Source organism: Dermacentor silvarum, chromosome 11 (genome assembly GCF_013339745.2).
Source record: "Dermacentor silvarum isolate Dsil-2018 chromosome 11, BIME_Dsil_1.4, whole genome shotgun sequence".
Lineage (NCBI taxonomy): Eukaryota > Metazoa > Arthropoda > Arachnida > Ixodida > Ixodidae > Dermacentor > Dermacentor silvarum.
Window position 1 is genome coordinate 63,336,195 of NC_051164.1, and position 24,840 is coordinate 63,361,034.

General features: G+C 43.8%; 3 protein-coding genes across 3 annotated transcripts in view; 1 reads left to right on the plus strand and 2 right to left on the minus strand.

Annotated features, from left to right (window-relative positions):
• LOC119433347 (transforming growth factor-beta receptor-associated protein 1 homolog) overlaps positions 1-5,481 on the minus strand; it is a 48,359-nt gene extending 42,878 nt beyond the window's left edge. The window contains exons 1-3 of the mRNA XM_037700503.2: positions 5,015-5,481; positions 2,565-2,617; positions 1,283-1,376 (exon numbers count right to left, since the gene is read on the minus strand). Coding sequence (XP_037556431.1) covers positions 1,283-1,376; positions 2,565-2,617; positions 5,015-5,083 — 216 coding nt within the window. The 5' untranslated portion in view covers positions 5,084-5,481. The remainder of the gene's footprint in view (positions 1-1,282; positions 1,377-2,564; positions 2,618-5,014) is intronic.
• A 100-nt stretch (positions 5,482-5,581) lies between these two features.
• Positions 5,582-10,056, plus strand: LOC119433350 (apoptosis regulatory protein Siva-like). Its single transcript, XM_037700506.2, has 4 exons — positions 5,582-5,828; positions 6,348-6,440; positions 8,281-8,431; positions 9,693-10,056. Exons 1-4 carry the CDS (start codon positions 5,720-5,722, stop codon positions 9,739-9,741), a joined length of 402 nt encoding a protein of 133 aa, XP_037556434.1. The 5' UTR covers positions 5,582-5,719; the 3' UTR covers positions 9,742-10,056.
• A 2,976-nt stretch (positions 10,057-13,032) lies between these two features.
• The window catches only part of LOC119433348 (ras-related protein Rab-3), an 85,053-nt gene continuing 73,245 nt past the window's right edge, over positions 13,033-24,840 (minus strand). Inside the window, exon 4 of the mRNA XM_037700504.2 lies at positions 13,033-22,414. Coding sequence (XP_037556432.1) covers positions 22,093-22,414 — 322 coding nt within the window. The 3' untranslated portion in view covers positions 13,033-22,092. The remainder of the gene's footprint in view (positions 22,415-24,840) is intronic.

Consider the following 24,840-nt stretch of genomic DNA (forward strand, 5'->3'; position numbering starts at 1 on the left):
AATTTTTCTCCCCATTTGTGCACTTTGCCAGTGGTAGAAAACGTATACAAGTTTGGCCGGATGAGCCAAGATGAGCAGACTGCCATCACTATGTGGTGACAGGTTAATGAAATGGCTATCTTGTATATCATCAGCAGAGTGGCCCTGCCAGCAGTTGACAACACCAGCCCGTTGGACTTGAGTAAGCACGCTATGCTAATATCTGGGAGAAGAGAGAGCAGTAGTTTTTTTTTTTTTTGTATGCTGCATGAGCAAAGCAAGAACCGATGACAAATGTTTTATTTTATGAACTAGACAACAAAACGCTATATTAGTCCGGTATCTGAGCACTAATTAACCAGCAGTAAACTTGAAATATATTTTACCGCACAGCAGTTAAAACCACTAAACTGGGTTTGCTGTGTCTATGCAATCCATCTTTTACGTCACGCCACCACTGCATCCGTGTCGTCATCGACAGGACACCTCCTCACCCTTATCATATCGTGAAGAAAAACTAAACTTCACCACCGACAGCTACAGTCGATCAAAATCATGCCCCTGTGGCAATTCGCAGTTGGGAGCTAGGGACACAAACCATTGAACTATCGCGCATCATTTGGGCTAGGCAACCTGAATGGGGTTCTCCGTGCCACAATGACTCATGAAAGCGGCAACCTCTTTGCACATATTTTGGAGACCACAACAGGAAGTACTGTAGCAGAAAAATGTTGGAAGGTGATTCAACGTCAAGCTGAAATCGATGAAAGACAATGTCTTCCTGGGCAAGTTGGGAGTAAAATTGGAGTGTATGAAGCGTTTAATTTATTTGGGACCCGTGCTAGAGAGACAACGTTCAATTGACGTCAACTGGAGGTTGGATCACCTTCAAACTTTTTGTCATCTGTTATCAGCATAAGCATCATCTTAGTCATCATCACCATGGTCATCATCATCATCATCATCAGCGCAGCTCACAGAACAAATAATATGACTCATCATCATCAGATGTTCAGGATCAGTGCACAAAAGAGGTTAGAAACAGACATACCCAATACGGAAAAGTGGCAGTAACTCAACAATAAAAGCATAGTCTTCAAAAATTATACTGCGGGCTGTGATGAAAAAGTTTTTGAGGAGATGGTGTAACCCATTTTGAGAAATTATTTCAGAGCAGAAAGATTATTGAAGTGCATTGATTTTATTTATAATGCTGTCACTGTAAACATGCAGGTGACTGTACCGGTGACACTGATTGCTTTACAATAAATATGCCCTCAGATGATGGACTAGCAATTCTCACCGTGCCGATGAATTTCTGCCTTGCCTTGCGGGCAGCAACAGTGCGTCGCCCATCGCACCAGCTGTGGTCTTCCAGGTTGTACTGGATGAGAAAACTGTGAACAGGAACAGCGTACACACAGAAGTGCTATTAACACTGAAGTTAACCTGTTTTGAACACACGAGCTTCTACACTGCCAACACAACAGGTGGTGCAGTGATCAAAGAGATGTAGCATAAGTGATTCATTTTCGATGAATCCAGCAACTGATTATAATTGTGGCTAAATTACAGTAGAACTTCGTTAAACAGAACCTCAGGGGACCAGAGAAAATTATTTCGATTAACAGTTTTATTTACTGACAGATGTGCAGAGATAAACTATTGGTCACACAGCCTCTTAACACTGTTAGATATGTTTGTTAAGCATAATGAAATGACTAGCAGCTAGTTTGTTCCGTTGTTTGGGCACTTTCGACAGCTACTGGATTGACTAGGCTTCGCTTGTTTAGGTTTCGAGGAGGCGCTGGCGATGTATTAAAACGAACACATACATCTTACTGCTTCAGTAGGTGGCCGAACAACACACTGTCGTCCATGCATGAAGAGTCCAAGTTATGAAACGTTGCACTGTAAGGCATTCAAAATTGTGGTTGTCCTTATTTTAGTCGTATATGCCATGTCGAAGTTGCAAAGCTGTCCATGTCTGTACGTGCTATGCATTAAAAATTGTTCAAATTCCTGCCTGCTTGAGTCATTGCTACCACCTTTAAGGATGGCTTTCTAGATAGAAGACGGGTATCGCAAAAAATGAATTTCAGATCCTGCCTTTTTCTGAAAAAGATCCTCTAGACCTTGCTTCTGCGGTTCCGTTTACAGAGTTGTAAAAAGTTTGGTTCCAATAACAAGTTATTTTGCCTCACCCAAGTACAAAAACAAGCAATTTAGATCGAGGCTGTTGTTCCATTTAAGCGATTTCCGTTTATCGAGATTCTACTTAGTGATCATCTACAACTTAGCCGGAAATTGCGCGCTATTTTGCCCACCATCTCAGCAAAATCTGACAACAAAATACTTCTGCAGGCTGCTGCCAGGCATCTTTTCCTTGCTGTTGTGAGGCACTAACATGTCATGCGGTATTGATACTCGTGCAATATTATTAAAAAAAAAAAAAACTGCAAGGGTGTACATAATGAACTAGCTAAGATCTTGGCAAAAAGAAGTGACAATTATGGGTGCTATTTTTTTGGTACCTGCACAGTGCTTGAAGTCTTCTAAAACGTCAGCAAAACGTTAACACTCACCCATCTGCTGTCCCAACATACAGTGCCCTTCCACTGCACTCCAGACATGTGATCTGCAACAAAGAAAGAAGGAAGGAGAAAGAGGGAGAAACAAGTAATAATGAGCATGATTTGAGCTCTTCAGGACAGGCAAGTGGCGAAATCCACAAGCCTTCTGTACTGAGTGTGCCCCTTGGGATAAAAGGCACAGATTGTTAAACTGAGGAGTAATTAATTTTGCATGCACGCTGAACTTTAAGGTTAACACACTAGCGCAACAAGGCTTCGGGACCCATTTTAGAATTCCTCCCTACCCTGAGGCCGGCATGTTAAAATGTAACGTCCCTTTGAGGTATTATCAAACAAATAAATAAAAGAAAACGATTATTGCCCCTTATAAAATTCAGCATTGTTGAGCGATTTGTTAACGATTAAACTTTCAAGTCTTTTTAGAGAAAACTTACAAAATTCCCCACCATTTTTTCCGACCAAATTCTTACACACCACATCCCGATTAGAAGAACCTTATTACAAGAACGGACTCTCTCTCATATTTGCCCCAAGAAATAACAAGTGAATCTGTGCTGAAAAACTGCCTTTTTAAAACCAGATTAAATCTGGGGTTAAAAGTTCCAAGGTAACACATGGGCTGTGAGTGCCACCACTTGACCACCTGAGGATCTGTATTGAGCACTTGTATCTTAGAACACAAGTAATTTTTGCATTCCACTCCTACTAAAATGCAGCTACCGAGGCTGCGAATTGAACATGCAACATTGTGAAAAAAAAAAGTAATTAAATTATGGGATTTTACGTGCCAGAACCACGATCTGATTATGAGGCACGCCGTAGAGGGGGACTTCGGAAATTTGGACCACTTGGGGTTCTTGAACGTGCACCTAAATCTAGGTACACGGGCGTTTTCACATTTCGCCCCCATCGAAATGCGGCCGCCGTGGCCGGGATTCGATCCCGCGACCTCGTGCTCAGCAGCCCAACACCATAGCCACTGAGCAACCACGGCGGGTACGCAACATTGTGATCAACAGCAAAACGCTATAGTCAATGAACCATCGCGGCTGGTTATTTTGTAGATGACGATGCTGTTTTTCTCATTTTGTTGTCTCTGTTGCCATATACCTGCATTTATGTGTTATGCTATATGTATTATCCCCCCCACTGTAATGCCACATCAGCGCTGTGGGTAAACGATAAATAAATAAAAGACAAATAAAATAAATAAGACTAGTTTTCAGCCCCCACGACAGCACAGTGGCTATGGCATTGCATTGCTGAGCTCGAAGTCGCGGGTCCAACCCTGGCCGTTGCAGCCGCATTTCGACGGGGACGGAATGCAAAAATGCCTGTGTACTTGGATTTAGGTGCACGTTAAAGATCCCCAGGTGGTCAAAATTAATCTGGAGTCCCCCCCTACGACGTGCCTCATAACCATATTGTAATTTTCCCACATAAAACCCCATAATAATCTTAAAACTGGTTTTCAATCAACACAGATGTAACAACATAGGTGTAAAATATAAGTGTCTGAAATAGACATGAAATTAAAATCAATATTTGGCAATGAAAGAAGTGGTTAAAAAATTGCATGAAGGAGGACACTACACTGCCCCACTTGAAGTCATGCTGGTTAGCCTACAATGAGTAGAGCAAATAATTTGAGTATTGTACAGGTAGGTAGGTCTCATCACCAGTGACATTCGTACAAACTGCTGGGAAAAGTACAGCTTGGGCTTGAGCAGGTAGCAGTTTTGGTTGATTTGATGGGTAAGGAACCTGAAGGTGCCTTGATCCAGGTAAACAGTTTGATAATTTATGGCCAGGCGTTTCCCTAATGGAAATTTTCAATTGAAGATATATTACAGCAACCAATGTGCCACTGTTCAATTGCTTACAGAAATGTGTAATGTATGTTTGCAGTGACAAACAGTGCAAGAAATTTAACGCACATGCTCATTACTGTGCACACACCTTAGCGTAAATGGATCAATGCGTTCTACTCGACCAAAATGCATTCAAACTGCAGGCAAATAACATTAAACGCAAGGGTGAAACTGGATTACTATCCAATTAATAGCTCGTGGTAGCAATGGTACTTTGTGATTGTCTTATCTGGATACAAACGGTAACGGCCGAGACAATTGAACAACTGATTCTTGTCAAGCTTTTTCACCTGGGCAACCCTCTACAAGTCACACAGGCGCATTCATCATGTACAGTATGGTAACAACATCGCACGAGTTCGGAGTTGCAAAGAGCCACGTTTAAAGAGCCACACACCGCTACGCTCGTTCGTATGCAACATGCACAGACCGGTCTTCAACCGACACAACGCGCTGCGTCGCACGTTCACGCCAGCGAGCGTATGCACGCTTAAGAGCGAGGAGGGTTGCTTTAAAGTCCCTGAGTGGGCGTGGACAGTTCGAAAACGCCGGCCGGCGTCCCGCAAATACCTCGGTTGTCGCGGCGCCAGTCGATACACGCTCGCTAAGCGGAACCAAGTCGAAGGCCTTCAGACTCATCCTGCAGACAGATACGGAACTGAGTTCATCGCGACAACTTTGCCACGCTTCCCTTCTTCATCCCGACCAGCCAAGTTCCGAACTGCAGCGCAAGCCGTGTGCCCGACGGTGCCGGTGCAAGATTACATGATTCCGATCAGTCGTCACTGGTACGGAAGACGGCGGTCAGATCCACCCTCTTCTCTCGTCTCGCAGACTGTCACCTCGCTTCGGGCGCTGCTCGCTCAAAACCAGCGCCGCGATTTTCACTCAGAGAGATGTCTAAATGTTGGTTGCAAAACCAGCAGCGCGGAGGATCGCCTGCGTTAGCCGCGGCCACGAATGCTCGGCGGGTTTACACACGGGGCCGGGGGCGAGCACAGTCGCACCGTCCGCATTCACGGGACGAGTTGTTTGGTTTCTGCTTGGCCACCATGCGGCTCCTGCGGGCTTCGCGGCTGCGCGCAAATCCGACGCCATCCGATTTGCTATCCGATTTTCAGTCGGAATGAAGTCGATTGACGTGCCAAATCCACTAGGGCGAAAAGCGCGAGCGGGAAAATAGCGGGCCGCTTCGGGACGTCGCTCGCCTTGTTTCGCCCTTCCCGTGTGTGCTGCGTTTTCTGTGTGCGTCTTGATCGTAGTCGTGCATTTGCGATGAAGAGGACGAACCCTTTCGCCGACGACGTCCCCATACAGAGCAAATTTTATGCGTCAGAAAGAGAAGTGGAAAAGAATTGCGAAAAGCGAATGTCGGCCGTGTACTGTGAGTTTCCCTCTGATGGAGTTGTTGCTGTGTGTGAGGAAGCGTAAATGAATGCGTGAACCACGGCAGTGGGCGTATGATGAGGCATCACAGATGTAATATGAATTGTGCTTTTACACAGTTTCAAGTCTACTGTCCAGTGACGGTATGTTCCTTTGGCTTTTAAGTGTTGCTGCCCTACGTAGGCGTCAAACTTTAAAAAATTCGTTCTCGCTCATTTTGCTCCTCATCGACAAACCTCCGTTTCCCAACGTCACGTGTCTTTACTCCCTTGCCCCATACGCACACAAACTAGAACACAGGTAGCTGTCGTTTTTTTATTATTACTTTTTTTTTAGACAACGCTGAGCCTTTCTTCAAGATGACCAAAATCTGTCATGAATGTTGGCAGTGTATTCAAGAAAATGAACGTGTCACTGGTTAAGCGCTGAACACTGTAAACAAGATTGGTACTTTACTTCCCCCCACCCCCCCACCCCCTTTTTTTTTTCTTTTCTTTTTTTCCGTTTCTGCTGCCAGCTAAAACGTTGAGGATGCTGTACTCTGCCTCGCATCAGCGCCTTGAAACTGCAAAGCCTCATCAGGGAGGACAGGCGAACGAAGCCACTGCAAGTAAGTGATCAAAGCCATTGTTTCCATGGCAGTGTTGTGAACGCACTGCGGCTCTCAGTCGCAGTGCTTCTGTGGCTTCACCGCAGAGCTGTGGGCATGTCGGAACGCGCAGCCCCTGTGCAGTGCTATCTCCCTTGCTGGCACCCCTCTCGCGCCCGGGCATACAGAGCTGCAACCTCCACCTCTGGTGGATATAAAAGGCCGGCGCCTCTGGCGTTCAGCGCCTTTTCGTCATCATACTACAGAACACCTCGTCCTCATTAAGAAGTGAAAACATTTGGCTACCTCTTGCCTCGTCACTGCCAGGATTTCCTCCAGCCCATACCTGTGGCCCTCGTGTCACGCCACCCATGAGAGCCTGGTACCTCTCGTAACAGCACCGTGCTTGGTAGTGTTCTTCATATTAGTACATTAATAAATACAAATGAAGAGCGCAAAAAAGTGGGACAGAGATTAGTAATGCATAAATATAGTACACCTTTCAAACCTTTCTCTCTTTGCACTGTTCATTTCTGATTCAGTATTTGTCTTGATCTCATTCAGCTTTATCTTCAGTCTGGAGCAACTAAAAAATTGTGCTGAAACCATCAATGATGATAGTCAATGTAAGCAAGCAGCAAAATGCTTCTAGAAAGGCATTCACTTTATTAAGGAGTGGATGCGTTTGAAGGTGCATATTTGTTGTAGTGAGGATATTGAGGTATTGTTTGTTGTTTCACTTGCATAATTTGATAGGGAACAGAGCTGATAATCTGCACATCTGTAGTGCTAGTATAGGAAGATATACACATAAGCCGATTTGTCATACACGCAGTTGTCTTCAGTGGCGCGAGTACGGGGCAGATGGCAGCAGGAGAACAGGAGGGTTGTTTTTTCTAAGTGCTCCACCACAGCATGTAGGCCTTCATATGCCCCAAAGCTCTTGCATGACGGCACGTGTCGTGAAGACGCTATGATAGTTGGCGTTCGACGATGAACATGCCCTGCAACTTAGTTGCGCTAAAGCATGTGCCCTTTGCTTCGGCGGCAAAAGAATCCAATGAATGTCTGATCAAGAGTACGTGCCAAACTTGCCACCACTGTTGACGCTACCTAGAAACGTCTGCCTCCTGTGAATAAGTGTGTGAAGGAGCCAGAGCTTGGGACTTTGTTGCGAATGATGTGGCCTCCATGCCCAGAGGACACCAGGACACCCAGATTATCGTATGGTCATGTGACTCACCTTAAATGAGCCTTTACTACATTGATAATACAGATTGGCTATTTTCAAACTCCTAAGCTAGGGCTTATCACTTCACACTTCTCACAAAAACAAGAAATCGAGTTTTATTTTAAATTTAGTTAAGTAACTACTGTATATATCCTCATGAATTTTCAGTATTATAGACACTGTTAGGTCTAGTTCAAGATTGCAGCATTCTTTTTTCTGGATTGTTAAGCGGTAAACTGATTTTTTTAGGGTGAACCGAACAATTGAATATGACCTTGCGTGACCTTGCCAAGAACTTTCTACATAATGCTTCGCATTAATAACAAATTTCTTCCTCATGTCATCATGTAATGAATATAAGTGTATAGCGAATATTTTATTTATTATATTATATTTTTATATCGGGCATGACGAAGTTATTTTTGTGTCGGGTGTGATTTTGAGGTTAGAGTGTATGTGCAACACTTGCCCTGCTCTTTATGAATCACTCGAAACACAATTCTCTGTCACAAAGCTACCAGTCATTTAAGTGCAAAAAAAAGTAAAGGAAATACACTCTGCTCATTTACAACTTCTGCGATTGATGCTTCATAAACTCAAACTTTTTTTATCCTGTTCGTTTTATTTTAGTGGACACGCAAAACCAGCAGTGTAGTGCGTGCCATCGAAAGTGTACGACCATGACAAGTTGTGCCTTCTGTGACCGGCCGTCATGCGACTCTTGCACTCGGCTCTGCGCATCGTGCGAGAAGGTTTACTGCACCCTCTGTTCTGTGCTAAGGCGAGTGTCTTGCAAAGCGTGGATTCATCTATAGATGCCTCTTGTGTACCTGCCAACTCTCAGAAATTTTTCTTAGAATGTTTATGAATTCGGGCTCGTTCTACAATTTTACAGACGTTGCGTTAAGTTTTGTGAAAAGTAAATTCTCCTCGCAAAAAAGTTTGAAGTGTTAAGAGAAAGGGCAGTGCAGGATTGCAAAATAATGCATTGAAAAAAAAAAAGAAATTGTAGTGGTACTTTGCGGAGCCCTCTTGTGGCAGCTCAAGATGCCATATGCCAGAGGGGTATTTATTTCAAACAAGTTTAGAAGTGTAAACTTTTAAGAGCAAGCCTTCATGGACCGCGAGGGTTTCAAAAAATAGTCTGTAGCTTATTAAACTGTGTGTTAACCTGTGCATTATGTCACATGTAGTGCACCCATGAGCAAAAGTATACGGACCAGGGACTGCGCAAAAAAGCCGATTTTTTTCAGCTGCCTGCGAATGAAACTGGAAATTGAGGACTGCAGTCCAAACTTGGCATTGCGAACTTTCCAGTGTAGTCGTCAATTTCTGTTTATGCGTGTTAATTAGGAAGAAATTCAGTTTTTTCTTTGACCCTGTGGTCCGTACACTTTGCTCACGGGTGTGCGTTCAGTTGACAGCACATTTTTTTAAAACATTAATGCCACTTTCTTCTTTAGTAGAAATCTGTGGGCCAATGGGTGTACTTACTCAATAGCATGAGACATTCCTTGAAGAGCCAGTCCTGAAGGCAGCGAAGTTTTTTTTGTTGCCGACAGTCACTGAGAAGGCACCAAGTAATCTTACTGGTTGGCTAAAGCCAGCTGAAAGTCTGCACAGATTTGGGTTCCTGTCTCCCATTTCACAGTGTAAAAATATAAAGCCTTAGGACCAGGAATGTATCTTGATGGGTATTATTTTACTATTGCACAACTGTTATCCAAATGACAAAGGTTCACAGGAAACTGGAGGCCTGCCGAAGACAAGTCCCGTTGTGTTGAAACACTGACTTCCAGCGACAATTCTTGTTTGACCACTTTTAATGAATACCTAATAGTTAGCGAGTAAAATGCAATGTTTGTGCGTGTGCTCTCCCTTCTGTCCCCGTGTAATTTTTGCACTGTAAAGTTAAGCATGATTCAGATTTGCTTTTTCACTTATTTTGTTCTGCCTCGTGAAATAGACCAAGTGGCGAGATTTCTTTCAGCACATGTGTTGTTGGTATTAAGGCTTTTTTTTTTTCTCTCTCTCTTTCACAGATATACTCAACATGGCGAATATGCCACATGCCTCTCGTGTGGAAGCTAGATTGCCTGAAAATTGGAGATGCTCTGTAAATTGTGTAAATATCTGCAACTATTGGACTGCTACTTAGTCTCGAGAATCCTGTTAAAATTGCATGATTATGCTGAACCGTTGAACACTGTCACCATACTGTCGAGCTAAGTCCCGGTGTCTTTAACCTTCTCTAGTGCATGCAACAGGCGGGCGTATGACACCAAGCTTTGCAGGTTGGGGACAGCACACCTGTTATGTTGTGTTTTGCAGTGTGTTATTTTTATCTGTAAACTGTTGTTCTGAAGTGCCCGTTTGCCTTTTAATTAAATTATTCTTGCAATGAAAGTGTCTATCCTTTGGTCTGGTGACAAGTTCTAATGTTGGTGTTGTAAAATTTGGCCCCATTCCTGATAATGATTGTAACGAATTCCACTCGGAAGCGGGGCAGTGGCATGTGCCACCACATTCCAGCAGACTACTTAAAGGGCTAAAAAAAGAACACTAATATCTAGGCCTCTTCTGTTTTTGCAGATGAGTTACGTGGCTAGGCAGACAATAGCAGCAAGAAAATTTTGGAAGTTTTCTTTAATGCACTAAAACAAGCTAATCAACACTTTAAGCACTAACTTTAGCGCACATGTTGCCGTTGTAAAATTAAAGTAGAGCAGTAGTGAAGTTATGTTTGCTTAGCAGAAATCCAATGACTAGTACAATTTTCTGCAAATTCACATCTAAAAAAAAAAAAATGCACTGGTGTGCCAGTTAAGTTTCCCAAACGCGCGTATCTAACACTTTGGGATGTTCTTAACTGGAACACGGTGAGGCATTTCTTAGCAAAATATTGAGAATTGAGTTAAAAATTTTGAATCAGTGTCTAATGGACATATACACTGCAAGCTATGGGCACGCAAAACTCTTTCATCCAAATACACATACTACCTGTCAACTTCTTCATGTCCGAAGTGAAGGCCAGGTGATTTTCCTTCTTGAAGAACTAAACATGAAGCAAACATGTTGTGTAACTGGTTGAACATAATGTACAGTACTCACATCTCTCACATATACCAGAGGCAGTCCTGTGAAGTTCAGTGATTATACAGATTGGCCGGCCCTTCATGCTATGCTAGGAATTGATTAACACTTCGGGCGCCAGACGTTTTTCTGAAGAGCAGTAAATCCAATTTCTAAGTAACGTATTGGCAGGCTTTAAATTAAAATGCTATTTATTGGCAGTATGTTGCTGAATATTTAACAAATTTCTCAATCTGAAAATTCAAACAAAATTTAAGACACAATAATTATAATCTTAACATTATTAGTGCTCCCCAGGCAACATGGCCTCTGTGACTTTCACTGTCCCTTGAATACACCCTGTAATCAACATCGAAGTCCTCTGAATCAGGGTTCATAAAAGTTCTTGAATTCCTGCGTAATTCAAAAACACGCACTGGCTTTTTGTGCCAGTTTGACATGCACAGTGTCATCTGCCGTATTAAAAAAAAAAAAAAAACCTACTGCAAAATTGAAGTTTAACCAGCTTCCGAGTAGGCGGCGCAACCAGTCCATGGATATTTCACATTCACAAATGATCCTGAGTACGTCCAAGTGTGTGTTATTGGCAGCCAGACGAATATAGTTGGTATGGCACTTAAAGGGTGAACTTGAAGACCCTGACAGAGCTCAGAAATACCACCTGCTCCGAGGTTGGGACAAGAACCAGGTCACCGAATTCTTTTTCATCTTTTTTTTTTCTTTGCTTTTATTTACTCCACAGCATGGAAACTAAAAAAAAAAAAAAAATCTTACAACTTGTCACAACAGAATTCTCTCTCACGAGAAAGCCAAAAAGAATGACTGAAGATAGGGGGAGAAGGTGCTCTCCCTTTCCTTCACGCTTCGAAAAGTAAAAAAAAAAAAATGCCAACAATGGCTGCTTGAAGGGTTCTCCTCCACATTTTTTCTTTTCTTATGTAAAATTATACGAGACCTAGCAAGGAATGACTTCACTTCTTTCTTTTCTTTTTTTTTTTGTAACAGCTTTCATGAATTCGCCTTGCTTCTTTTTCTTTAACAAAACTTAATCTACTACAGCCTAGCAAAGCCAAGCGTCCTGTACAAGACAACAGTTTGTAACAGAAGTGAACAAACAAACAAGCTACTGTCGTGACAAAATTAAACGGGCACAGGGAACAAGTGCTGTAGCCATCTTAAGGCATCTCCTGGTTTTGCTTCTACAACAGCAACATGGCGGACAGAAAATACTTGTACCATCATTGAACGATGGTTCCCTCCCCTTGTTTCTAAATTCTTACAACTGTAAATGTTCAAGTTGTATTAAAAACTTCAGTTCACTGGTTTGCATTTTCATGGAATTTCCTAGGGAACGTGAGCAGCTGGGCATTCCTGTCTGCACATAATTTTGTCACAACAGTAGCACGTGGTTGAAAAGGTTTGGGATTGCAGCAGACCGGACCAACCAGGGCGTGGAAAGTTGCAGCTTGCACACACGAGCAACGATCCTTCTGGATTCGTTTATAATCGATAAAGATGACCAATATAAAATCGGGATGTGCGGCACAATGTTCTGGCCATTACCGAAATTTTTCTTTGACAACACAAGCCTCCATGTGCAGGGCTGGTCACTTCGTGGGGGAGCACTTCCTTAATATTCAAGGGTTCGCAGAAGCTTCAGAGATGGAGGCTTACAGGTTGAGTGTTATTAAGAGATGACAAACCTAGGTGCCACGAAGGCCTCGTTTCTTCCCGCAATGTAACAGAAATATTGAGGTTACGCAGAAGTGATGGCTAACAAAGTTCCATCAAGAGTCAACGACCCTGTACACTCTTTTGTAGAGTACTGTAGAACATGCAGCTGAAACAGATGGAAGGTTGTGAACAGTAACTACACTAGCGTGCACTCCAGAAACGAAGTGCACATCTGAGTTGGACCCGCACGAGGCCATCCCAAAACTTTTCAACCACTCTGTGGTTGGTGCATTTAAGCCTCCACACGATATACACGCATGCACACATGGAGATAAAGACATTAGAATGCACAGACGCACAACAGGCCGCTGGCATAATTTTCGGACACAGTAAGGAGCACGCAAACTTCTTCAGGCTTGATTTCGAGGAACCGCAGCGCCTCTACTAAACTGAACCATCATTGCAGTCACTTCCCACACCCTACAGACCCATAGGAAAACGTCACGACACACGCTGTATCACTACGTCCTAGGCCCCCCCCCCCACGCATGCATCAGGCCAGGCCAGACCTGCTGTTGCAATGCGTAACACCCCTTGAAAGCAGGCTGAAATGAACACTGTTAAGTCTTTTTTATTTCTTCACATTGCACTCCCCTATTGTAGTACTTTCACAGAGTTGTTCACATTGTTACAGCAACATTCCTATCATTGCAGGCATACCTTTTTTTTTTTAATCGTTCCACACGAAGGTTACGACAACACATGAAACCCAGACACTGGATCGTCGAAGGAATCGCTACTACAAACTTGCACTGGAAAGAAAGACTCGGGTTCCATACGTTTCAGACCACAGCTGTGCAAAGATGCGTGGCTTAACCTTTTAAAGAAACATAATGTCTTGTAGTAATTTTGAACGACCAATACAGCTGACTTGCAATAATTCAAACTCTGGTGACTATGTTAGTTCAAACAAATCTCAACATTTTGTTTCGCCTGCTACGCTAATGCACCTTGAAAAATTGTTCAATTCAGAAACAGTTTTCGATTATACCAATCTCTTGCTTCCCAGGACACTGAAGCGCTGCTACAGCTGGCTGATGAGGGGATGTTCCTAAGGCATAAATAGTCAAAGTGCGGGCAAGTTCGATATTCACGCTTGTCATGTACAGTGGTGGGCATCACTGACCTGGTCGTGTGTTTCAGCTCTGATATCCCGATACGTTTGCCCAATGACTTTATTTCTCCCTTCTCCATAACAAAAGCAAGCAGTGGCCAGTTGTTTGTTATCGCAGATTGTAAATTCATATAATAACCCATAATTCTGTTTTGTGCCTTAACCCATTCGAATTCAAGCAGTTCAAACAAAAGTCTACAGCCCTTGGGAGTTTGAATAAACGCAAGTCAGCTGTATTTCGTATTAAGCATACAACAGAAAATTGCAATTCATGCTGGTATGTCACTCCAACAACTTTTCTACACCTGTCGGCTTGTTAAGAGAAGAAAAGAAAATAACAAGTATTGTGGTGGGTTCGAGTGAGAAGTTCACAAATATATATATATATACTCTCCTCGCTTTCAATTTAAATGTGTAGGCAATTGCAAACTATTAGACACATTTTCCTTGCATGCTTTAATGTTATCCAGAAATATATCATAGGCCACGAAGCCAAGTAGACTAGACAGTGCCGTTTTTTTTGTTTTTATCTTTTTTCTCTCTGAGCACAAACTGCTTAGAGCATTGTATCAGGTGTTGCAGTGAGAAATTAACTCCAAGTGAGGATCCCTAAATGAACATACTGGCATTCTGGAAGTGCTTGATATGAAGCCACACAAAGTTCGTTATAAACGAAATTCCAGGATTTGCAAATATGACTAGCTCAGTGCTGACTGATGAAATTGCAGTTATTAAACTGTTCAGGGCTTTTTAACGACTAGAAGAGATCACGGGGTATAAAATACAGTTTTTTTTTCACCAGCCGACTGTTGGAATGCCACTGCAAGATCCGGAGGTCAAATTGTAAACATACACGTCACTTGCAAAAAAAGCAAACAAAATGCAGTAAAAATAAAAGCAACCGTAAATGCATCAGGAATGTTTCTTTGGTAAAAAATTATTAATGCAAACCTTTAGGAGAGAAAAAAAAAAGGTTCACAGCAGAAATCGCGCGGAGGAAAGTGCTTTGATCAAACAACACAGAATATAAAGTAATCGCACAAGAAAGGAGGAAAGCAGTGAAAGATGCCAGCATAACAACACACAGGGTACAACCGAGAAAAATTGGGACGAATCAGTAAATTGTGCCCACACAATTGCTTTGCAATGTTTTAGCGCCCTCTCTTTTAAACTCTCCTTGCACAAAATAATCCAGACATCCTATTTTCCAACAATTAGAGTACATCATTACCTTTAATTGCAGAAAACAAAACGAGCTGACCGTGCAAGAGATACAAAGAGCTACAATAAATGCAGGCTTTGTGAGTGGGTCCACTTTCACTTTAGAACATGCAAGTCCGTGCAAGAGAAACCAATACGTGCTTGCTGGCAACATATGACGCTCGTAATGGCAAGTCAATGCATGAAAACTAGCTCCTGTTGTATGAGGTTAAATTTTATGAGACTGGTGTGTCAGCTGACCAATGTTGCAGACACTGTTGGCAGCATGCTGCGTGGTGTGTTGACTGCCCATCCCTGCCAATCCAAGTCAGGCCGATTACGAGAAGCTCAAAATTTTAGGCATGCCTTCCCTACTTGGGACAGATGGATGGAAATGAATGGATAACCCAATGGCTCATTTCTGTCGTTGGGTGCATACTAAAGGCAACGAAAAGAAAACGGCAATTTTGGCAGGACAATAGGCAGACGACGCATAGGAATGCTTGCGGCGGCGTCTGCTTTGTGTCCCACCGAAAAGCGTCGTTTTCCATCGACGTTTCACACCTTGCATGCATTTAGCAGTGCAAAGAAAACCTGTGAGCCAATAGCGAAAACGACTGCCAATTTAATCGAAGCTAGAACTGTCAGTAGACTCTGCAGTGCCGATAATGAGCAGTACGAAATGTTCACTTCTGGCTTCACCTGTATCCAGTGTACATGCTCAGGTGTAATAACATTTTGCATTTCGCAGTTTTCCCTTAAGCAGTCTTATTACGACGGATAGCGGTCATCTTCAACTGTACCACGGACATCTAGGTTGCAAATTATTCAATGCACTGAACAAGTATACCAAGCGCCTCCAGTCAACACACACTGCATCACACCAGCACATGTCTAACTTAACAAAAAAATTGCATTTCAATGGAGTTATCAAAGCAGCAGACGGCGTTGGCATGGCTTCAAATTGGGGTCAAGCTCTAGAATGATCACTTTTGGAAGTGTCACCTTCATTGTGCGAGATGTATCATGTGTTGCCCAAAGGTGGATGTTCTGCTGATTGGAACCTGTTGGCACGACAGGTTGTACGTCAAATCTCAAGCGGAACTGTACCGTGTGTCTTCTGCTTTAACCGCCGGACACGGATGTTACAAGAAAAGAAAGGAGGAAATTTTAGGTAGTACGCTTGGCATTAGCAATACTTTCGCCTCATGCAATGCCAGTGATTGCTGGGGCCAATGGACAGCGAAAAACATTTCTTTGACAGCAGAAATGAATGCTGCTCACTGCAGTGATGTGTATTCCAGTCAAAATGAATGCGAGACCACATTAGTGCCAAAAGTGATTGCTCCCGAGCATGACCCAGGTATGCACATAACACCATATGCTGGCCAGCTTTCCTAATAAAATTTCTACAAGTGCTGGCTTCAGACACAAAAACCTAGCATGACACTCGAAAGTCTGCGATCATCGTACAAAACATTCATCACGCGATTAAAGAAAGGAAAAGGTGTCCGAAGGGTGACCGGGAGTGTGTCACACTAATTTCCTACGCATTTATACGCAACTGCCACTTTCTCCGAGAAAGAAAAGCAAACATCAACAGATCCGGCCTTCACAAATGCAAGTCCCCTTAATCACTAACAGAAGGGCCACGCTAAAAAAAAAAAAAAAAACTAAAAAAAAACACAAATGAGACTATCTTTTTTTTTTCCCACGCTTTATCACATCTCTGCCCTCAACTAACAAGAAGAAAGGGTGTCCCTTTTTTTTTTTCTGAAATCTGTGTTTGCTTCTTATTGCAGGGCTCTTCTGGTCTCTCTCGCCACCGTCTTTTCATTAATAACACCAGGGGAGTTGGGGACGAATGGGGACGTAAGTGGGGAAACAGGTTGCAGTGGGGAACAATGCTCGTAAGAGAATATATGTACACATTTATACACGGGCAACCAGCATTTACAGAAGTCACACTCATTGTCAACAGGCGTCTTTCGTCTCTCCCGCCACATCGCCGGGGGACACGTGTGACACCCAAATAAAAGGACCACCACTTCGCTCCATCGCGAGAAGGCAATGGGCAGGCGGATGTTTGTAAACAAGCGGAGACGTACACGAAGAACATACACCTTTTCCTTAAATCAGACAACCACACAGCAACAGCCGCAAACAGAGGCCTTGCGAGGCTCGATTCACACTGCAGCAATGTTCTGGCGAACCATCTGCGAAGGCAAGGGGTGTGTTCTTGACCTGTCACTTTTAGGGATGTCTCTCTTTTCCGCGTCGTCTCACTGAATAGACTGACCTTGATTTAACGCGCTCCAGGACTGTGCGATGCAAAAACAATCCTGAGTGTGCCATTCCTTCCGTACCATCTGCTTCCACTAAAATCAGCCAATCAATGCTCACTAAAAGCGATATTCTCAAAGGTGATTGATTTAGGATATAGGCCCCATCTTCTGCCACCGTCGCAGAGAAACCGCAAACCGGGTACAGAAACGACTGGCATCGGCCACGAATTTCCTTCAATACATGATAACTTAGAAAAAAAATGTTGGCTGGAGAACAGGCTCACCACCTATCATCTGGATAAGGCAGAGTGGTTTCTTGCGGCCATCTTTGACCTCTGGCAAGATTCTCAACGATTAAGAATTTTTGTTTGCTTTTCAGTGCACCTATGTAACAGGACGATCGCTCAACAGCCAGCCGAAAATTGCTGCATCTGAATCGAGCCCTTTGAAAAACCAGGTGAAATAGATCCCCACGCACTTCTAGAACACTTCAACAACAGGGGGAAAATGGGCAGACAGGCTAGTTCCTGATGTTAACAAGATGGAAAAAGAAAAAAAAAATAAGGGGGCTCCATTTGACTTCTTCAGACTATTAAGGTTTCTCCTGTTTTTCGAGCGCTTTGCTGCGCCTGGTTGAACTGCTGAAGACTCTACGCAAAACACAAGATGTGCGAAACCTCGCTTCATTCCAAATTAAATTCAAACAAGCCCGTGCTGCATCTGCGAAGTGTCACGATGACTCCCAAGTTTCTAAATATCAGCATGCAGTTATTTTGTTGCTCAAGAACAGCTAAAATGCTCTTCATCCATAAGAGCTGAAATTGACTAGATTTAATGTCCCAAAGCCACAGTTCAAGTATGAGGCATGTCATAGTAAAATACGAAGGAGTAATTTTGACCATTAGGGGTTTCCTTAATGCACAGCTAAATATAAGTACACAAGCTCCTTTGCTGTCATTACAATGAACTGTAGAGGCCCGGAATCGTACGCACGACTTCAGATACAAAAATATGATCTACTAAGCTTAGCCAAAAGCAAAATTAAAGCATTTTTTGAGCACTCCATGAAACAAAAGGATTTCAAGGCCATGAGTATAGCAGTTTCACATCCGAGGGCTTCAATGACAGCAAACCTTGCTTTCTGCACAGATGAGCACATTTTAGCAAGGCTAGACAGGCAGAACTTAAAGCACAAACAAGTTGTGCTTATGCTTGCTTTTATGAGAATTAAGGTATGGTCTCAGTCGTTTGGCATGGAGAACATTTCCACATTTAATCTTGTTAGTGAATAATTTTGCCCCATTTATGGTCACAAAGGGGAATAATTTCCATCAACACCTACTTACGAAATACCTCCCTGAATCTAATTGTTATGAGAATACAAAAACTTAATTGGCAGTGCGTGCTATTTTGATTGTGCAGTGTCACCCTGGTATAACAAAGTTCTCTGGATGAAAAGAGGCAGAAAAGGCAGTTGGGAAAAGGCTAAAGGAGTGAAATCTGCTGCTTGTTTCGATTTTAAAGATGCGCATGACCTGGCCTGAGCTGCTTACATATACCATCTCAGCATGGGGAAATGAATATGTTCTCACAGCAAGGAGTGGATTGCTTTCATAAAAAAAATGAGAACAGTGTCATACTGTGTTCCAAATTTGGTCCTAAATAGACTTATTTACAAACAAGAGCAAATGACAGTTGTTTCAACAAAGCAATATGTATGCCTGCGTTGAGGAACATTTCCCACCAACTAAAAAATCTGAAGGCACAAGGCAACTTGTAGGTGAGAAATATCACAGCAAAGTTGGCTTCATTGTTTGTTTCTTTTTGTGCTTCAAAAGTACAACTCAGCGAGGCCCTTAAGGTAATTGGAAACAATGCATATTTTATTCGCTAAATGGCAATGTAAAATTTTACTAAGCTTGTGCTGACACATCGGTATTCCATGCACCTAAGCCCGGCTATAGCAATGAAGTGTCAAGCTCCTGTCGTCAGCTGGTGAGCCCACCAATTACAATCCTGCTGCCTCGGACAATATTGGAAGAGGCGCGCTCCAGTAAACAACCTCGTGAAAAAAAAAAAAAAAATTGAGAAGTGCAACAGCCCTACAATGACAACAGATCCTTCCTTATTAAAGTAACTTGGAAGTAGTGATTTGAACCCATTCTGTACTTCACAAAAGCCACAAACCCCAAACGAGACTGTGCTCAATGCGGGAGTGTACAGATAACAAATTTCACCATCACCTGTGCCACTTGGACCACTTCTTGTCAGGTCAGTGTTACGTTCGATGCGAGACGAACACAACTGCTTAGATACCTGATCAGTAGACAAACGAAATTATTCATTAGAAAAATGGCACGCAAGCTACACGGGTGTCAAAAATTAGAACAAGGACAAGTGCTGTGCCTACTTTTTTTTTTCTTGCTATTTTCACCATCCTTGTTGCTTATGCACGAATGTGGATCACCTTGTCCATATGTTAGTCCTTTTATGTGAGACAAGTTAAAAATGACCTAATCCCGCGGTGACATTTTCATTCATTCAGTTTTGGGGGTACAGTAACTTTTTCTAGATTTTGCGTGACTAGCACTGGGCACATCGGTGCCCACAGGGGACAGCATATCTGGTTTAATGCCACGCATGTTGTCTAAAGCACAATGCCAAGAATGCTGTTGACCATATTTAACTGTAGCACAGTAACACGGAGCCTAATTATTTTGAAAAGGGAGCGTGTGTGTCTCCTCTTTCAACTTGTGCTGTCTTTTTGCGCTACAGTTAAACATGGCCAACCTATACCAAACTAGCCCAATTTTATGTTTTGCTGAAACACTGTTGCTCGTAGATGAAAACGTGTCTGATGCCACGCGAAATCGTGCAACGGGGGTTTTATCCCCGGAAGCAAACAGCCAAGAATATCGGCTCTGTTCAGCGCCAACTTATTGGCATTTGGAAATCAAAGTCGAATGACTAGCCTCTGCCGTCAGGGCTACCCCGACATAACGCGTACACCAAACACAGTTCAGCAGTCACCCAGGCGCAGCTTTCGCTCTTCTTAGCGGCAGTCAAGCTGGCAGCGGTCACAGCAGCAACAACAACAGCAAGGGAGCAGCGCTCGCTTAGTACTGAGGGGGGGGATGGACACTAGGGATCAGGGCCCCTCCAACCTGCCTGCGCTGGATCAGACGACTCTGGCTATTCGGCACTCGGCTCGCCTCACTTTAGACAGTGCAGCAGTTAGCAGCACCCTCTGTGCTGAGCTCTTTGCTTTGCCAGCTGCGTGCAATTTGTGGCTGTAACTATTCCCAAATGTTGCCGGCTTCACATCTCTCAGGTGTGTCCAACCATTCGCCGTGCAGCACAGATTTGCACGCAGGTATAGTGCCAACGCAGAGGGTACTGCGGTGGAGCACAGCACGAAAGATGTATGCTAGGATTGTGTTCTAGAATGGTCTGTTACGGGCATACCATTTTCAGCAGCTGTCGATTAGTCAAACAAGCAGAAGTTCACGTGACAAAAATATTCGGGGCTATCTGCGCAAACTTCAGTGGCTGCATGTCGTAGGGCCCGTTCACACCGGTGACTCGCAGAAGTCGCGATGAATTATGGGGTTTTATGTGCCAAAACCACGATTTGATTATGAGGCACGCCGTGGTGGGGGACTCCGGATTAATTTTGACCAACAGGGGATCTTTAACGTGGCCCCAATGCACGGGAAACAAGCGTTTTTGCATTTCGCTCCCATCGAAATGCGGCCACCGCAGCGGGGATTTGATCCCGCGACCTCGTGCTTAGCAGCGCAACACCATAGCCACTAAGTCACCGCGGCGGGTAGTCATAGAAGTCGTGTAACCAAGTAGGTCGCCAATGGTAGCTTTGGTCAAAAGCGACAGCTTTTTTTGGTCAGTCTCTCACCGCTCGATTATTCAGTCACACAACTGCGGTTGCAAACCTACTGAACCAATCAGCGGCACAGGAGCAGGACGTCTGCTTCTTTTACGTGGCGATGAGAGCAGACGTGAACGACATCAATCGCGGGACTTTTCAGTGTGGCGAAGGACCAGTTGTCCCCGCCAGTGTGAACATCAGCCACCTTGAGTCACTTCTTAGTCACTGGTCTCAGTCAGTCGTGCAACTTCTGTCAATCGCCGGTGTGAATGCACCCATAGGTAGCAAACAGCTGACAATACTATAGTTGATTTACGACGGTCCTGTGCCATGACAAGGAGATTTGAGACACGGACCGAAAGCACACAGGACCTGCATCAAATACAACAAGAAGACCTGCTCGCTGTGAAAATTTGAGGGAAGGTTACGTTTTTCTGTCAGCATAACACTCGCGTCTCGTTGCCATCAGGTAGAAGGTGGCAAAAACATTGTGATCTTGGGTAATGCCGTCCACTACAGTGCCAGTGCAGCAATTCACTGCTGCAAACTTCAGAAAGTATGTTCGCTTTGTTGATTTGGCGCAAGCTTGCATCTTACCCGTGAACTCCATGTAACGTGCCCTCCACCACAAACTATGGGCTTAATGAGGCTTGAAAGAGGGCTAGCTGGCAAACTTCACCCGTCCTTGCACTAACAGTGAAACAAGAGAACTGAACTTTGCAATAAATGCCAGCTAGACTGCTTCACACATGCAGTCTTGTTTCTTTGTATTCGTGCCCTGTCCTTTTGCTTTACCGCTGGTTTAAGTTGATTTAACCCTCAAGTCTGCAAGAAAGAAGAAAGTGATCCCTGCACTTAATCAACAAGAGGGAATGAACTGTCTCACATGCAAAAGCAACAGAAAGCTGCTCTAACATGAAAAAAAGAATTCGCCATCAGTTTTTTTTTAGGCACTGGGCCAGTGGATGCTACGCCGCACGAAAGTGAAAGTATCGCTGGAAGTGATCCACCGAGAACGCAGCACCGGTCTGCCGCGAGGAAGCCAAGTGCCGCGTGGCCTCTACGGGCAGCTTGACGGGCAGAGGCTGACCGGAGGGGACAGGGGCGAGGAGGAACAGGAGGAAGGAGCTCTAGCACTGGCAGGAGGCATTCGGAGGTGCGGCGGGGTTGTCGGTGAGGTGCGTGCCCTTGGCGCCTCCGCCCGCCAGGAGCGCGGGGTCTGAGTCGAGGCTCTCGGACATCTTGTCGCAGATGATGTCGACGAGGCGCTCGAAGACGGCCTTGACATTGACATTTTCTTTGGCCGACGTCTCAAAGAACTCCAGTCCGAGCTGGTCGGCAAGCTGTCGACCGCGCTCGGCGCTCACCACTCGCTCGTCCTCCATGTCACACTTGTTGCCTACCAAGATAACTTGCGCGTTGTCCCACGAGTATGTCTTGATCTGCGTAACCCTGCAAGGCACAACAAAAGAGCACTGCGGCAGACTTGTCAACATTGACAGACTTCTGAACACAGTCGCCACAATTGAAAAGCTGTGGTGATTTGGGCAATATCTATGCTCCCCTGGCAATATTATGTGTACCCTCACTCTACACTGCTGGCTGCTATCTGGTTCTCTGCTTCTGAAGCCCCCAACGTAAAGATACAATATTTGAAAACTGAGGAAAAGTGTTAGCTGACTTTGCTCATGCGAGATCACATAGTAGATCACTGGGCTCAACCAGACCATCTACACAGGCACCTGCAAGAAATAGACCCTGACAGGACTTTTCGCCTCCTAGCTAAAATCTAGCGAAGCCAGCAAGTATGTTTCACCGGATTCACCTGGACATCGCCTTCCCTCAATGCTTCGCCCAGCTTATCGGCCATGCAGACAGCTCGAACTGTGAACACTGCCAAGTGCCTGAATTTTTGCAACACATGTTTTACGAGTGCCCTAAGTATGTGCCACAGCGGAAGACGTTGGCAGGCAGTGGAAGACAACCATTATTGGAAGGTACTATTTTAACCGCAATACATGACCACACAGGAGTGAAAACAGTCACAAGGGCTCTTATGGACTATATGAGGAGCACCGGAGGACTAGACTCAAGACTTTAGGGAGACCACTAAATTATGTGGTTATTGTACACAGTACATTTTTTTAGACAATACAGATTTTTTAATAAAAAGCTATAAGCAGAGTGAATGTTGCGTTTTTGCAGAGGAGTTCCAAGGCAAGGCGGACATACTTTCTCACTAATAATGTGAGCTTCAGAAGCCTGATTAAGAAAACTTCATTAATTAACTTTTTTATTAGTGCCTTGGGGGCAGTTGTTTAAATAGCGAATTTGAAGGCAGTCACGTATCAATGCACCCCCATTTTTTTAAGAATCTTGAAAATTGCACCTAATTTGAGATATTCATCATCAAATTCCAAAGCTCAATCGAGGAAATAGTGCGACTGAGCGCGTCCCACTGCGCCTCAGAGAGCAATGCCCCGTAATGAATTGTGGGGCAAAGTTTGAATAATAGTACGCCACGGCAAATCCTGACCCGCCACAGTTACACATGCTTGTCAGGCAAAGCGTGCCATATCACTAGCTGCCGCTACTGGCCGTGACGTTCAGTTTCCAACTCCCTCGCGCTCGTCGTCACAGGGCGTTTCGGTCTGATATGATAGCGGCGCCACTTTTCCTGCGCTCTGCGGCGCTCGGTTTCAATATCGCCTGCATTTACTGCTGAAATTCGATGATAAATATTTCACATTAGGCGCGACTTTTAAGATTTTAAACAAGTGATGGTGCATTAAAATGTGACTGCCTTCAAGTTTGCCACTTCAAATTCGCCACAAAACGACTGGCCCTAAGGCACTAATAAATGGTTAACTAATATCTTTTTAATTAGTCTTCTGAAGCTCACATAATTAGCGGCAAAGTACGTCCACTTCGCCTAGGAACTCGTCTGCAAGAACGCCATGTTCGCTGTGCTTATACTAAGCCTTTTTTATAAAAAATCTGTATTGTCTAAAAAAAAGAAAGAAGAACACGCAGTTTATACGCGTCCCTTTTTCCTGTCCTCATCATCATCTTTCGTCGCTCATTACTGTTCCCTTTCCTCGTTACCCTACATATATACACTAGCAGGCGCTAGCATACTAGCTCAGACTGACCTCTCCACAGCACTAAGTTCTGCTCCCTCTTCTGGTTCTTAGGTGTCTTCTGCAACTGTCCCACCTGGTCTCGGCTCGTACACTGAGCATTACCCTCATGGATTAAACACTGCAATGTGCGTCATCCGTGACAGTGTGCTGCAATACAGTGAAATTTTTAGCAGCCCTACAAATGCTTGTGATGTCTTCATAATCAGGCAGCTGCTAATGGTAGCCTCGCTGAAAGATTAATAGAGACACAACTATAATGCAGGCAGTGTCCGGAATGCAGACAGAATCCAACTACTACAGTTTCATTGGCTCGCTCTACCTGCAATTACCAGACACTGTCAAGCTAAAGGGACACTAAGGGGCAACAGTGAATCAGTTTAGACTAGCACAGTATTCTTTCAAAAAAAATTTTTTTTTCGATCATCTAGCACAACGTTTCTTGCAACTGGACAGAACAAAGGCCAACTTTCTATCTTGAGTTTCGCATTAAAACCTTCGCATTAGTATATCAGTCTGATGTCAAGAATTTTGATCACATCGTCATTTGGTGCAGTAAAGTATTCAAAACTTGCCAAGCTTTTGTTCCTACACAGTCAAACCTTAGCATATCAAACTTGTATATAACGAATTATCGAATATAATGAAGAAAATAAAAATTTTTTTCTCACCATTACCAGTGTGTAACATAAATATGCTCATAACGAATATCGGATATAACAAAGGGTAGTTTTGTGT

What these genes read in the sequence shown, in the direction of transcription:
- LOC119433350 (XM_037700506.2), top strand. Translation starts at nt 5,720, where the DNA reads ATGAAGAGGACGAACCCTTTCGCCGACGACGTCCCCATACAGAGCAAA. An exon ending in GGCGAACGAAGCCACTGCAA is followed by an intron (nt 6,441 to 8,280) that starts GTAAGTGATCAA and finishes GTTTTATTTTAG; the next exon opens with TGGACACGCAAAACCAGCAG. An exon ending in ACCCTCTGTTCTGTGCTAAG is followed by an intron (nt 8,432 to 9,692) that starts GCGAGTGTCTTG and finishes TCTCTTTCACAG; the next exon opens with ATATACTCAACATGGCGAAT.